We start from the raw sequence: 13,715 nt of genomic DNA on the forward strand, positions 1-13,715 counted from the left end.
AGGGACCTATTGTGCAAACTGAAATGTTCAATCTACCTTACCGAAAAGGGTGTGGAGGTCTCCATTGATCCCATTACCTCCACACCAGTTCATCCAGTTAGGGTGCTGATGCTACCCATCATCCCAACCCCAGTGCTCTCCCTGACCCAAGAAATATACTGGTTGAAGTGCATCGAATCCGGCCAAGGAACCCCTGAGGTTCAATTCAAGTTCAACCAGCTGAGACAACTCATTTACACATTTCACCCATACAAGACTCCTCAAGCTGAAATCCACTGTACACTTAATGTGACTGACAATGATGTCAACCCATATACCGATGACTGGGATGAAAACATGATGCACCTGACACCAACAATCAGATGTTGTACCATAGTGTGTGGACAAGAAGGAGTGGCTGCTCCGGTTATCCTACCTTCCCATTTGAAATCCTGGTACCTACTGGGCGAAGAATCTGCTCCCCATGTTACACTGGCAGTTGGACACGGTTTTGAAGCAAGGAGCCTTGGGCCTATGATCAGAAGAGCATCCAAACTCCAGTGGGAACCCACCCAAACTCCAGGAATAACCAAAGCCACCACTGAGAACATGTGGAGGTTTATGACAGTTGACACAGAGGAACATTGCCTTCCTGAACGTTTGACTCTCCCAAGACACCATGGTAAACCTTACACAGACCACCCCTCATCACAAGCACTGCTTTCCACCATTGATGAAGGCATATGGACACACACCCCATTTGATGTTGGACAACTACAGGTGGCACCAGTCACCATCACCTTACTCAACCCTGATCAAATTCCTATCTACCGAACACAGTACCGTCTGAAACCTGAACAGACCATGGGGATCAAACCAACCATAGATGGGTTGTTGGGAGCTCGTGTCATATATCGCACTGTGTCTCCATGGAACACACCAATCTTACCAGTCTTGAAAGCAGGAGGCGAAACATACCGGATGGTACAAGACTTCCGAGCAGTGAACGACGTCACTGCACCCATTGACCTACCTGTCCCTGACCCTCACATTACACTGAGTAATCTCTCACCAAAACACCAATACTTCACCGTTGTGGATCTGGCTAATGCCTTCTTCAGCATTCCACTGGATGAGGCTTCACAGCCTCTCTTTGCCTTCACATATGAACATCAACAGTATACGTATTCGGTTCTTCCACAGGGTTACAGGTGTTCTCCCGGAATCTTCAATCATATCTTGAAGACACACCTGGCCGAATTGAAAATCCCTGAAGGAGTGATACTCATCCAATATGTAGACGACCTTTTGCTGGGGGCTCCCACATCTGATCTCTGTCTACAAATGACAAAAACCCTACTTGACTTCTTGGCTGTCAAAGGCTACAAGGTCAAAATGAGCAAAGTCCAGTCCTGTCGCAGAACTGTCCTTTTCCTTGGCAGAGAAATCTCAGGAGAAGGTGCTGGTCTCTCGAAATCCCACCGAGATTCCATACTCCATCATCCACGTCCCATCACAGTGTCAGGCATGTTGTCCTTCCTGGGGTTGACAGGGTACAGCCGTACCAACATCCCTGACTACACATCCAGGACTGAACCACTGAGAGAAATAGTGAGAGAAGCAGGACCAAGAAACTTACACTCCTCACTTACCTGGACACCTGAAGCATCAACAGCATTTGCTCTCCTAAAAACCGATCTCTCGGTGGCAGCAGCTCTGACAGCACCCGACTACAAAAACAAATTTCATCTTGATGTTTCTGAAAAGGAGGGGTTCACTTCTTCCATCCTTTTTCAGAAACAAGAGGGGGAGAGAAGAGTACTGATGTATCATTCCTCTAAGTTGGACCATATTGAAGCAGGTCAGACAACATGTTCCAGGTACGTGGCTGCAGTGGCAAAAGCTATTGAAAAAACCGCCCACCTGGTAATGTGCCACAAATTGGAAATCCATACTCACCATGGGGTTGCAGCATATCTGATGAGCAAGGAATTCACGTTCAGCGCTGAAAGAAAGAACAAAATCCAGAATAAATGCACCCAATCACACATTACTTTTGTCAACACCGACAAAAACATGGCAGACGCACTCAATGCAGAAGAAGGGTTGGCACACTCCTGCGAAGAGAGGGCGGCACAGGAACTGAAACTGCGACCAGACTTGGGAAACGAACCCCTTACCAATCCTGATCTATGGTTGTACACCGATGGATGCTGCTATAGAGGAGAAGAAGGGAACATAGCAGCATATGCAGTGGTACAGCAGCTTCCAGACGGGTCACACGTGACCCTGGAATCAGACATCATCCCACAACCTGCCTCAGCCCAACTAGCTGAGATCATTGGTTTGACTCAAGCCCTGGAAAAGGCTGAAGGAAAGACTGTGAACATCTACACTGACTCAGCATATGCTCATGGAGCAGTCCATACAGATGGACCACAATGGGTCAGACGTAACTTCACCACAACAGGAAACCTTCCGATCAAACACAAGGCACAAATGGAGAGACTGATAAAAGCAGTCTCACTACCTGAGCAGGTGGCCATCATGAAGTGCAAAGGACATCAGCAACTCAAGAACAAAGTCAGCGAGGGAAATGACGCAGCTGACAAAGCAGCCAAGAAAGCTGGGGGCTACACTCCAAGACAGATGGTGCTGCAGACTCAACCAGCTAGAACAGAACTCACAGACCAACACATAAAGGAACTACAATTCACAGCGGGCCCGTATGAGCACTCGGTATGGGGACAGAATGGAGCCACCAAAGGACCTGATGAACTTTGGAGATGCCATGACGGCAGGTTGGTTGCCCCAGCTAATCTCTGTCCCGAGCTGATACGTGAGGCTCATGGGCCCACCCATGAAGGGAAACTCAAAACTTTACAGAAGGTTTCCCATATTTGGTGGCACCCACACATTAAGGACATGACAGACTTGTTTTGTGATGAGTGCAGCATTTGTGGCAGCCACAACCCAAAGAAACCTTTCCAAACACCCATGGGTTCATACCCAGTACCTAATGCATGTTTTCAGGACATTAGCATAGATTACACTGACATGGGGGCTGATAATGTAACTAATGGGAAAAGGTACTTATTGGTAATGGTAGATCGATTCTCCAAATGGGTTGAGGCAATACCAACAGCACGTGAGGATGCCAGGTCGGTCATTAAGTGGCTGCAGACTGAACTCATACCAAGGTATGGGGTTCCAAGACAAATCCGATCCGACAACGGGTCCCATTTCAGTAACCAACACCTGAGACAGGTGGAGGAGAGGTTCGGCATTGTGCACAAGTTTGGGTCTGTGTACCGGCCGCAATCTCAGGGCCTCGTGGAACGTGCCAATCAAACTTTGAAGGCTAAGATAGCCAAGGTATGTGCAGGTTCAAAGTTGACGTGGGTTGAAGCTCTGCCCCTGGCGTTGATGGCCATGAGAGCCTCTCCAGGAGCAGGCACCCATCTCTCTCCACATGAGATTATGACTGGTAGAGTCATGCCTGGTCCACCAAGGGAGGGAGGTCATATGCCCGCCCTTGATGTACAACAAATTGTAATGTCTGATTATGTGAGAAAACTAACGGAACTCTCTGCAGCTATCTCCAAACAGATTCACAAGGTCCAAGAGGGGGAGCTGACGGGAGATCCGGCGCCGCTGAAGGTAAAGGTTGGTGACTGGGTGAGGGTTAAGGTCCACAAGAGAAAGTGGCAAGAACCCAGGTGGACTGGACCGTACGAAGTGAAGGAGGTTACTTCACACTCAGTCCAGGTCAAAGGTAAATTGGGCGCACCTTGGCACCACCTTACACATTGCACACCAGCACCAACTCCTTCCAGAACTTTGACTGAGGTCAGGGCTGACTTGAGCGCCCTAAATTCGGCACCAAATACAGAGGCTCCTAGTCTGTGAGAATGTGGAGGAGACTCTCATTAACAGAGACTGGAGGGCTTCGCCCTGGGAGGAGACATAGACCTCCCTGGGAGAGACTGGGTATCTCTGGTCCCTTGTTTGTTATTTTCATTATAGTCACTGGAGTTTCCATGGGAACTTTCACATGGCTAATACAGCAACTAGCACATCCACCTACTAATATCACTAGTCCTAATAATATCACATCTCACGCCACCGTCAGAACAAACACCCATACCTTACGAAAACGACATGTTTTAAATAGCGACCAAAACTGTACTACCAACCAAATTAGAAGTACCACCCTATGTATCCCTATAAATACTACCACCACTGTCACCGTCCCTTGGGGAATGTTGGAAAGTACTGGGCAGAATGAAAACAGGAAGTTATGGCAAGTCCAATATCATTGGTACATGACATTGGGGGGTTTGGATAAATGGTCCTGGAAAAACCTAGTCGCCGAGACGGGTCCTGATTGGTCAAGTTATTCAACAGGACGGAACGTCTTATTATGGCGAAATGGACTTACATTGGCCAAAGAACAAAATGGCCTGAAGTTAATTATCCCACCAGGCCAGAGGGAGGGCTGCCAATATTTCATATTGGCTCCATATATGGACACCGGTCCATATAGTCCATATAGGGCTCCACTTTATATTTACAATTATAAATGGAACTTGATTGTTTGTTTTGTATCAACACCCGACCCTTCCACTTCTACAATTAAGGACGATAGAAAAAACATTGTGAAACCCACAGGTAGAGGTAGATGGGGACCAATTACCATGGTTACCACTCCACCTACTTTGGATGATGCAATCCTGACTGCTACAGGTGTCTCCGGCCTTTCTAACAACTGGCTCTTGTTGACTGAGGAAGCGGCAAGGGTGACTCATCAGAGTTGTGTGGTTTGTATGGGGGCACGGCCATTGCTTCGCATTATCCCTGCCGCCATTACGCCAGAATGCTTCCTGTCTGTCATGAAACATGACAACCCTTCCGCCAATTGTACACTATGGGACGTAGTTCATCCCTTGGTTACTAAAGTAACTAAGAAACCAATTTTTTCCTATCAGGTGGCTAGAGCTAACTTTACCTGTGTTAATCTCACGAAAGGTCTACCATTGTTGGGTATGGTACCTGTTGGATGGTGTCGGTTTACCTATACGCCTAATGCTGAGTTTAAACCTGTTTCCAGGGCTGATGTCTGGTGGTGGTGTGGAGGCGTTCGTCTGTTTGATGGACTGCCTGGAAATGCCACAGGCACCTGTGCACTAGTCTCTCTTTTGCTACCAATTTCTGTGTATCCAACAGGTGTTCAGGAGCTGGTGACCCATGTGTCTAACTTAATTCCTACCAGGACCAGGCGCGCTGTGGGCCCTACTCCTGGGGACCCAACCTACATTGATGCAATTGGGGTCCCTAGGGGGGTACCAGATGAGTATAAATTGATTGACCAAGTAGCCGCAGGTTTTGAATCTTCATTTTGCTGGTGGTGCACGATTAATAAAAATGTTGACAGAATCAATTATGTCCATTTTAATGTTCAAAAATTAGGCAATTGGACACAACAAGGTTTTGAGGCGGTGCATGGCCAGTTGGCTGCGACCTCTCTCATGGCTTTCCAAAATCGTATTGCTGTCGACATGCTCCTGGCTGAAAAAGGAGGAGTATGTGCTATGTTTGGTGAACAATGTTGTACCTTTATTCCCAACAATACAGCCACAGATGGCAGCTTGACTGTCGCCCTGGAAGGGTTACGAACTCTTAATGGCAAAATGAAGAGCCACTCAGGGGTGGATACTTCAATGTGGGACTCTTGGATGGATGCGTTTGGTAAATATAAAACGCTTGTTTCTTCTATACTTGTATCCATCTCTGTTTTTGCTGCAATTCTAGTGCTTTGTGGATGCTGTTGCATTCCATGCATACGGACGCTGACAACCAGGATTATAACCACCGCTATTGATCCAAATCCTGCAGATAACGGTCAGATGTTTCCTTTGCTTGCTATTGACGATGCTGACCAAGGATATCTGGATGATGAATAGCATTTAAGCTTTTTGTCATGTCTCTTGTGAGACGTGAAGAGGGGGAATGTAAAACTTTATCTTCTGATAAAGTTTTCCCTATTTTGCCAATTGCAGCATTTAAGCTTTTTGTCACGTCTCTTGTGAGACGTGAAGAGGGGGAATGTAAAACTTTATCTTCTGATAAAGTTTTCCCTATTTTTCCAATTGCACTATTAGCTTTTGTCACGTCTCTTGTGAGACGTGAAGAGGGGGAATGTAAAACTTTATCTTCTGATAAAGTTTTCCCTATTTTGCCAATTGCAGCATTTAAGCTTTTTGTCACGTCTCTTGTGAGACGTGAAGAGGGGGAATGTAAAACTTTATCTTCTGATAAAGTTTTCCCTATTTTGCCAATTGCACTATTAGCTTGTGTCACGTCTCTTGTGAGACGTGAAGAGGGGGAATCAAAACTTTATCTTCTGATAAAGTTTTCCCTATTTTGCCAATTGCACTATTAGCTTGTGTCACGTCTCTTGTGAGACGTGAAGAGGGGGAATCAAAACTTTATCTTCTGATAAAGTTTTCCCTATTTTGCCAATTACACTGTTAGCTTGTGTCACGTCTTAAGTTTTCCTTCTTTACTGTTACTTGGTCACGTCTCTGGGGAGACGTGAAGAGGGGGATTTGTCGTAGTAAATATATAATGTTATAGCTTGGTCTGACTAAAATCTTGTGCATGACCCATTTTGTGTTGGGCGTTTGTTTTCAATACAATGGACAAAATGGTCCTATCTTGTCAGCCTTGTCAGCAGGTGGCCAAGGACAACACCCACGCCATAGGTCTCTCAGTTCTTCCAACTCACGAGTTCTTGCTCTGAGGACACACACACACACACACACACACACACACACATCATCACTGATAACACACACACACACACACACACACACACACACACATCATCACTGTTAAACACACACACACACACACACACACACACATCATCACTGTTAAACACACACACACACACACACACACACAAAAATCCCCTTCTCTTAGGCTGAACATCTGAAGACAGAGAACCCGACTCAGAGCCAATGCAACAGTGACACTAGCCTGGAGGGGACCTCGCCCAACTCATCAGGACCAATCAGAAGATCAGAACTACTAGATTCAACCTACTTCATTTTATTGCATAAAATGTCAGCACACAATGTTTCGGGGCTCTCTTCTGATAAACTCCCTACGAGTTTGACGAACGAGTCCGTGCACGCTATTCCAGATATCTTTACCTCTGAATAAACTGCCTTATATTATACAATTATCCACCTTGTCCAAAAGTCTCTACTTGGTCTCAGTTCTCCAGTAAACTTGTGATCATCAACACTAGCATGTCACCACGTGAAAAAGTAGCTGGCTAGCTCACTAAAAACGTGTCAATAAAAAGGTCACAATATCAATTATGTATATGAGAAACTAAAAAGGCTATAATATCTACGCTACTTGCTAGGTTACCTGCTACTTGTCGATGAGTTTGCATGGAGAAATGTGCCTTGAGGGATGACGTCAAAGCTTGCGACAAGATGTGTAGTTCTGTCTGATGGCCACATTAGCAGCTAATTAGCATTTTGTTTATGCGGGGTAATTACAGGCAAATATATTGATAAAAGTCACCTTGTCCGAGAGAGATTTACACGGTTATCAAAACGTCACGCCAGGGGAAGCCTACACTAAACACAAACGCAAAAATGAATGGTGAAAAAAACATTGGAACCATTTCCGGGTTTTACCGGTAGGTTTTATGAGTATTATGACTCATACTGTGGTACTCAATTCTCTCCATGTTCTTGTCACAAGATTCCTCTTTGCTCTACAGCCACACCGCTGTTGTCTCCACTGCACCACTGTATGCCTTGTGTTGCACTACACTGTCGTTACTGTATGTATGGCTACTATTTCATTGTGCTATGTAAACTATCCTGTATCTTCAGAACAGATCAACTTTGAGGTTATTACTAAGCTTACTTAAATATTGGACGCTGTGAAAGACTGTCTCTATTACTGTTCCTACTTTGAGTATTATTTTGAATGACTTGTTTATTGTGAAATCTTGTGAGAGAAGAATATATCGAATTATTACATGTTTACTTTGCCAACAAATAAGGGAGCTGAAATGAGGGAGCTGAAATTATACCTTTGAACTTGAGATGAGTTAAATGGAATACTAACTGAAATCTGGACATTGACAGGCCTATAACATCTCACATGTAGCCTAATATGAAATGTACTACTGTAGAATTAAATATTTCTTGCAGTACAATGATGCTCCAACTGTTTTTTGTATCCGGAAAAGAAAGTGGAGCAATATAAGATTCATTTATTTCAGTATCTCGAGCAAATGCGAATATGTGATTGATCCTTTTAGATAACAGCTGTAAGTATTTTGACCACGTAAACTATGCATCAATAACGAAGTGAATTCTTATCAGAAACATGGATTTTAGTTTTCACTGCTTTTATTCAGAAAATGTTTGCAAGGGAAGAATATTTCGGCTACCCTGTTTAGAGCTATTGCGTTTTCTTCCCGGCCCGGTCGAGGGGAGCAACAATGAAAGAGAAAGCTTTACAGACGTCAGCTAGATGATTTATGCATTCATTCTATCATTGAAGACATTTATTCTTGTGAGTACCGATTGATTTATTATGTATTATAATTGATTTGTCTTCTAGAGCAACAAGTTATGACTGAAGAGAAGCCTCGGCCTATTTGACTAGACAAGTTGACTAAAATAGTCTATACATTTTTTGAAATTATAAGCAGATAAAATTTGCGTGGAACGGATGTGGGTGGGGCTATGTTTACGTAAGGGTGCTAATTTAAAAAAGTCACAAAAGCTCTGAAGAAGGCCTTGAGGCCGATAGTAAAGCTTATTAAAGGGCAGTGATGCTATCAAGAGCAGTGTGCCGGTTTCTTCTTTTCTCCTCATCTTATTCAACTGTTACCATGGCACCTGCAACAAAGATAGCTCAGATGTGCAAGTGCCTTTTGAACTTCCTGTATATAGCCATGTTATTACCTGGTACTTCCTGTATACAGTCACGTTATTACCTGGTACTTCCTGTATATAGCCATGTTATTACCTGGTACTTCCTGTATATAGCCATGTTATTACCTGGTACTTCCTGTATACAGCCATGTTATTACCTGGTACTCCCTGTATATAGTCACGTTATTACCTGGTACTTCCTGTATATAACCATGTTATTACCTGGTACTTCCTGTATACGGTCACATTATTACCTGGTACTTCCTGTATATAGCCATGTTATTACCTGGTACTTCCTGTATATAGCCATGTTATTACCTGGTACTTCCTGTATATAGCCATGTTATTACCTGGTACTTCCTGTATATAGCCATGTTATTACCTGGTACTTCCTGTATATAGCCATGTTATTACCTGGTACTTCCTGTATACAGCCGTGTTATTACCTGGTACTTCCTGTATACAGGTGTTATTTTTACTCATTATTGTTATTCACTGATTTATTCCTCGTGTCCCTTTTTATTATTGTACTATCTTATCTTTAACTCTGCATTGTTGGAAAATGACCCGTAAATGATCCTTTCAGTTAGTGTTGTTTTCATAGCATGTAACAAATAAAATGTGTTTTGATTTGTAGACAGGTTCAGCACTAGACCTCGGGGCAGACCATTTGGAACATCAACAAATATAATATTATCTGAACTCAAGAGGGCCTAGCTGTACTATCGGTTTCGTTATAATTAGCCTTAATAATTAAATATGTAGTTGTCGCAAACACCTTAAATGCTCCCGGAGAAAATAAACACACACACACGTCACGCAATTCACTATGTGGTTGGTTCCTTGAAGGTCACTGCTTTTTGACGAGGGAGAGTAACTGGTCAATGAGACCAAATTGGAGTTTGTCTTTTCTCAGCTGCAGTTTTACCGAAACGTGAACTGTCCGGTGCCAAAGGTTTTTATCAGTACACGTGCAATTAAGGGTAAGAACGCGCGGGCACCTGCGTTAGACAGTCGGAGAGCGTTTGGGGGGTGAGAGGAGAAAGAGAATACCGGATGTTTCCAGATCAGATGGATGATATTGGAATATATTTTTGGAAGTAAACGTATTTAACTAACAGAAAATGAGAGGGAATCTAACAATAAGTTACGAATAATACCCAAACTGTAACGATGTGTTCATCATTCCCAAATCGGCATTGTTTTTCTTACTATGTTATTTTCCATTGACCTGCATTGGGATATTTGAAACCAAACGGAATACTCGATTAAAAAAAATATAAATGCATTTATTGATAATGAAAAGATTTTGAGATGAAAAGCTGCAGTTTTAGCCAATATTTTTGTGTCTGTGCGTGAGTTGTGGCCGCGCTCGCTCCTGTTGGTGTCTGACCGGGATCATTACATGGGAGACGGAGAGATCTAACTGGCGTTGCGCTGGGACATCAAGAGTGGCAGGGGAACCAGTGGAGCTCCGTTTTTCGGTGTTGGTCGGAGGTCCCTGTTGCGTGATGAAGCGGTTCAGGATTTGGGGTGCGTTTGGCCGGTTTGTGCTGCTCCCTTTGCTCGCTCCATGCACCATGCTGTCGTGCGTTCTGATTCCAGTGTGTTTCTCTTCCTCCCAGCCTTGTCAAATCCTCAAGCGGATTGGGCACACGGTGCGCGTGGGGGCCCTGCAACTGCAGCCGCGGCTCTTCGGTCCCGTTTCTACCTTCAGAGGCGGGAAAGAACCCCCTGTCCCCGTGGAGGAATGGGATATAAACGGAGGCACGAGGGAAGCAGTGGAGAGACAGTTGAAAATTACCAAAAGTGGCAATAAACAGGGTTTATGCAGCCTAAGGACTAATGGGTCCGTGAACAGCCAAGACAGGGAGAGGGAGAGGGACAGGGACAGGGACAGGGACAGGGACAATGGGGGTAAAAGTAAAAACATGTATATACAGATCGAGAGTGAGAGTAATGTGTTTATGCCGAGGGACTCTATCATATTAGCCATGGAGACGTTGAACCGCATGGTCGGTCTGTTACCATATAACCTCTCACTGGAGGTGGTGATGGCTGTGGAAGCGGGGCTCGGGGAATTACCCGCCTACTCCTCCTCTACCCCGGGCTGTGGAGACCCCATGTCTGTGTCCTCTACCCCGGTCAGTGAAGACCCCATGTCGTTTCTGCAGAGTGTTTGTCATACTGTTATAGTCCAAGGAGTTTCTGCTATGATGGCTTTCCCTCAGACCAGGGACGAACTGGTGAAGTTGGAATTCATCGCGTCAGCGCTTCAAATTCCTGTCATCAGTGTTGTCCAGAACGAATTCAAACGGCAGAGTAAGGTAAGGCAGAGAAAGGTAAGGCAGATAGATCTCTGAAGGCTTAAACACTGGTGCAGTACTAGCATAACATTGTATTTGATGTGTCTGGTACATGGACAGAGCGCTCCAGTTCAGAAACTCCAATCATGGACAGAGCGCTCAAGTTCAGAAACTCCAACCATGGACAGTTGAGAAAGGAAGGGTGTTTCTGTCAATTCAGCACCACGCATTCCTCGTGCTGCTTTACTCGATGAGTAAATGTTGATATTTGTCTTTCCTTGTCCTGTGTAACGTGGGCAGCTAAATGCACACTCCATGCACAATCTATCCCACAAATATAACAATATATTCCTAAAGAGAGAGAGAGAGAGAGAGAGAGAGAGAGAGAGAGAGAGAGAGAGAGAGAGAGAGAGAGAGAGAGAGAGAGAGAGAGAGAGAGAGAGAGAGAGAGAGAGAGAGAGAGAGAGAGAGAGAGAGAGAGAGAGAGAGAGAGAGAGAGAGAGAGAGAGAGAGAGAGAGAGAGAGAGAGAGAGAGAGAGAGAGAGAGAGAGAGAGAGAGAAGGGCCCATAGCTACATAGTGGACTACTGACCAGGGCCCATAGCTACATAGTGGACTACTGACCAGGGCCCATAGCTACATAGTGGACTACTGACCAGGGCCCATTGCTACATAGTGGACTACTGACCAGGGCTCATTGCTACATAGTGGACTACTGACCAGGGCTCATTGCTACATAGTGGACTACTGACCAGGCCCCATTGCTACATAGTGGACTACTGACCAGGGCCCATTGCTACATAGTGGACTACTGACCAGGGGCCATAGCTACATAGTGGACAACTGACCCGGGCCCATTGCTACATAGTGGACTACTGACCAGGGCCAATAGCTACATAGTGGACTACTGACCAGGGCCCATTGCTACATAGTGGACTACTGACCAGGGGCCATAGCTACATAGTGGACTACTGACCAGGGCCCATTGCTACATAGTGGACTACTGACCAGGGCCCATTGCTACATAGTGGACTACTGACCAGGGCCCATTGCTACATAGTGGACTACTGACCAGGGCCCATAGCTACATAGTGGACTACTGACCAGGACCCATTGCTACATAGTGGACTACTGACCAGGGCCCATTGCTACATAGTGGACTACTGACCAGGACCCATTGCTACATAGTGGACTACTGACCAGGACCCATTGCTACATAGTGGACTACTGACCAGGGCCCATTGGTACATAGTGGACTACTGACCAGAGGCCATAGCTACATAGTGGACTACTGACCCGGGCCCATTGCTACATAGTGGACTACTGACCAGGGCCCATTGCTACATAGTGGACTACTGACCCGGGCCCATAGCTACATAGTGGACTACTGACCCGGGCACATTGCTACATAGTGGACTACTGACCCGGGCCCATTGCTAAATAGTGGACTACTGACCCGGGCCCATTGCTACATAGTGGACTACTGACCAGGGCCCATTGCTACATAGTGGACTACTGACCAGGGGCCATAGCTACATAGTGGACTACTGACCCGGGCCCATTGCTACATAGTGGACTACTGACCAGGGCCCATTGCTACATAGTGGACTACTGACCAGGGCCCATAGCTACATAGTGGACTACTGACCCGGGCACATTGCTACATAGTGGACTACTGACCTGGGCCCATTGCTACATAGTGGACTACTGACCAGGGCCCATAGCTACATAGTGGACAACTGACCCGGGCCCATTGCTACATAGTGGACTACTGACCCGGGCCCATTGCTACATAGTGGACTACTGACCCGGGCCCATTGCTACATAGTGGACTATTGACCAGGGCCCATAGCTACATAGTGGACTACTGACCCGGGCCCATAGCTACATAGTGGACTACTGACCAGGTCCCATAGCTACATAGTGGACTACTGACCAGGACCCATTGCTACATAGTGGACTACTGACCAGGACCCATTGCTACATAGTGCACTACTGACCAGGGCCCATTGCTACATAGTGGACTACTGACCAGGGCCCATAGCTACATAATGGACTACTGACCAGGGCCCATTGCTACATAGTGGACTACTGACCCGGGCCCATAGCTACATAGTGGACTACTGACCCGGGCCCATAGCTACATAGTGGACTACTGACCAGGGCCCATTGCTACATAGTGGACTACTGACCCGGGCCCATAGCTACATAGTGGACTACTGACCAGGACCCATAGCTACATAGTGGACTACTGACCCGGGCCCATTGCTACATAGTGCACTACTGACCAGGGCCCATTGCTACATAGTGGACTACTGACCAGGGCCCATAGCTACATAGTGGACTACTGACCAGGGCCCATTGCTACATAGTGGACTACTGACCCGGGCCCATAGCTACATAGTGGACTACTGACCAGGGCCCATAGCTACATAGTGGACTACTGACCAGGGCCCATT

General features: G+C 45.8%; 1 protein-coding gene across 1 annotated transcript in view; it reads left to right on the plus strand.

The window, feature by feature from the left end:
* Window positions 1-2,055: 2,055 nt before the first annotated feature.
* LOC311117814 (glutamate receptor ionotropic, NMDA 3A-like) overlaps window positions 2,056-13,715 on the plus strand; it is a gene marked incomplete at both ends in the record, with an annotated part of 85,647 nt that continues 73,987 nt past the window's right edge. Inside the window, 5 exons of the mRNA XM_084192722.1 lie at window positions 2,056-2,780; window positions 3,228-3,354; window positions 3,589-3,639; window positions 10,577-10,732; window positions 10,895-11,278. Coding sequence (XP_084048848.1) covers window positions 2,056-2,780; window positions 3,228-3,354; window positions 3,589-3,639; window positions 10,577-10,732; window positions 10,895-11,278 — 1,443 coding nt within the window. The remainder of the gene's footprint in view (window positions 2,781-3,227; window positions 3,355-3,588; window positions 3,640-10,576; window positions 10,733-10,894; window positions 11,279-13,715) is intronic.

Source organism: Coregonus lavaretus (genome assembly GCF_964263955.1).
Source record: "Coregonus lavaretus genome assembly, contig: HAP1_SCAFFOLD_204, whole genome shotgun sequence".
Lineage (NCBI taxonomy): Eukaryota > Metazoa > Chordata > Actinopteri > Salmoniformes > Salmonidae > Coregonus > Coregonus lavaretus.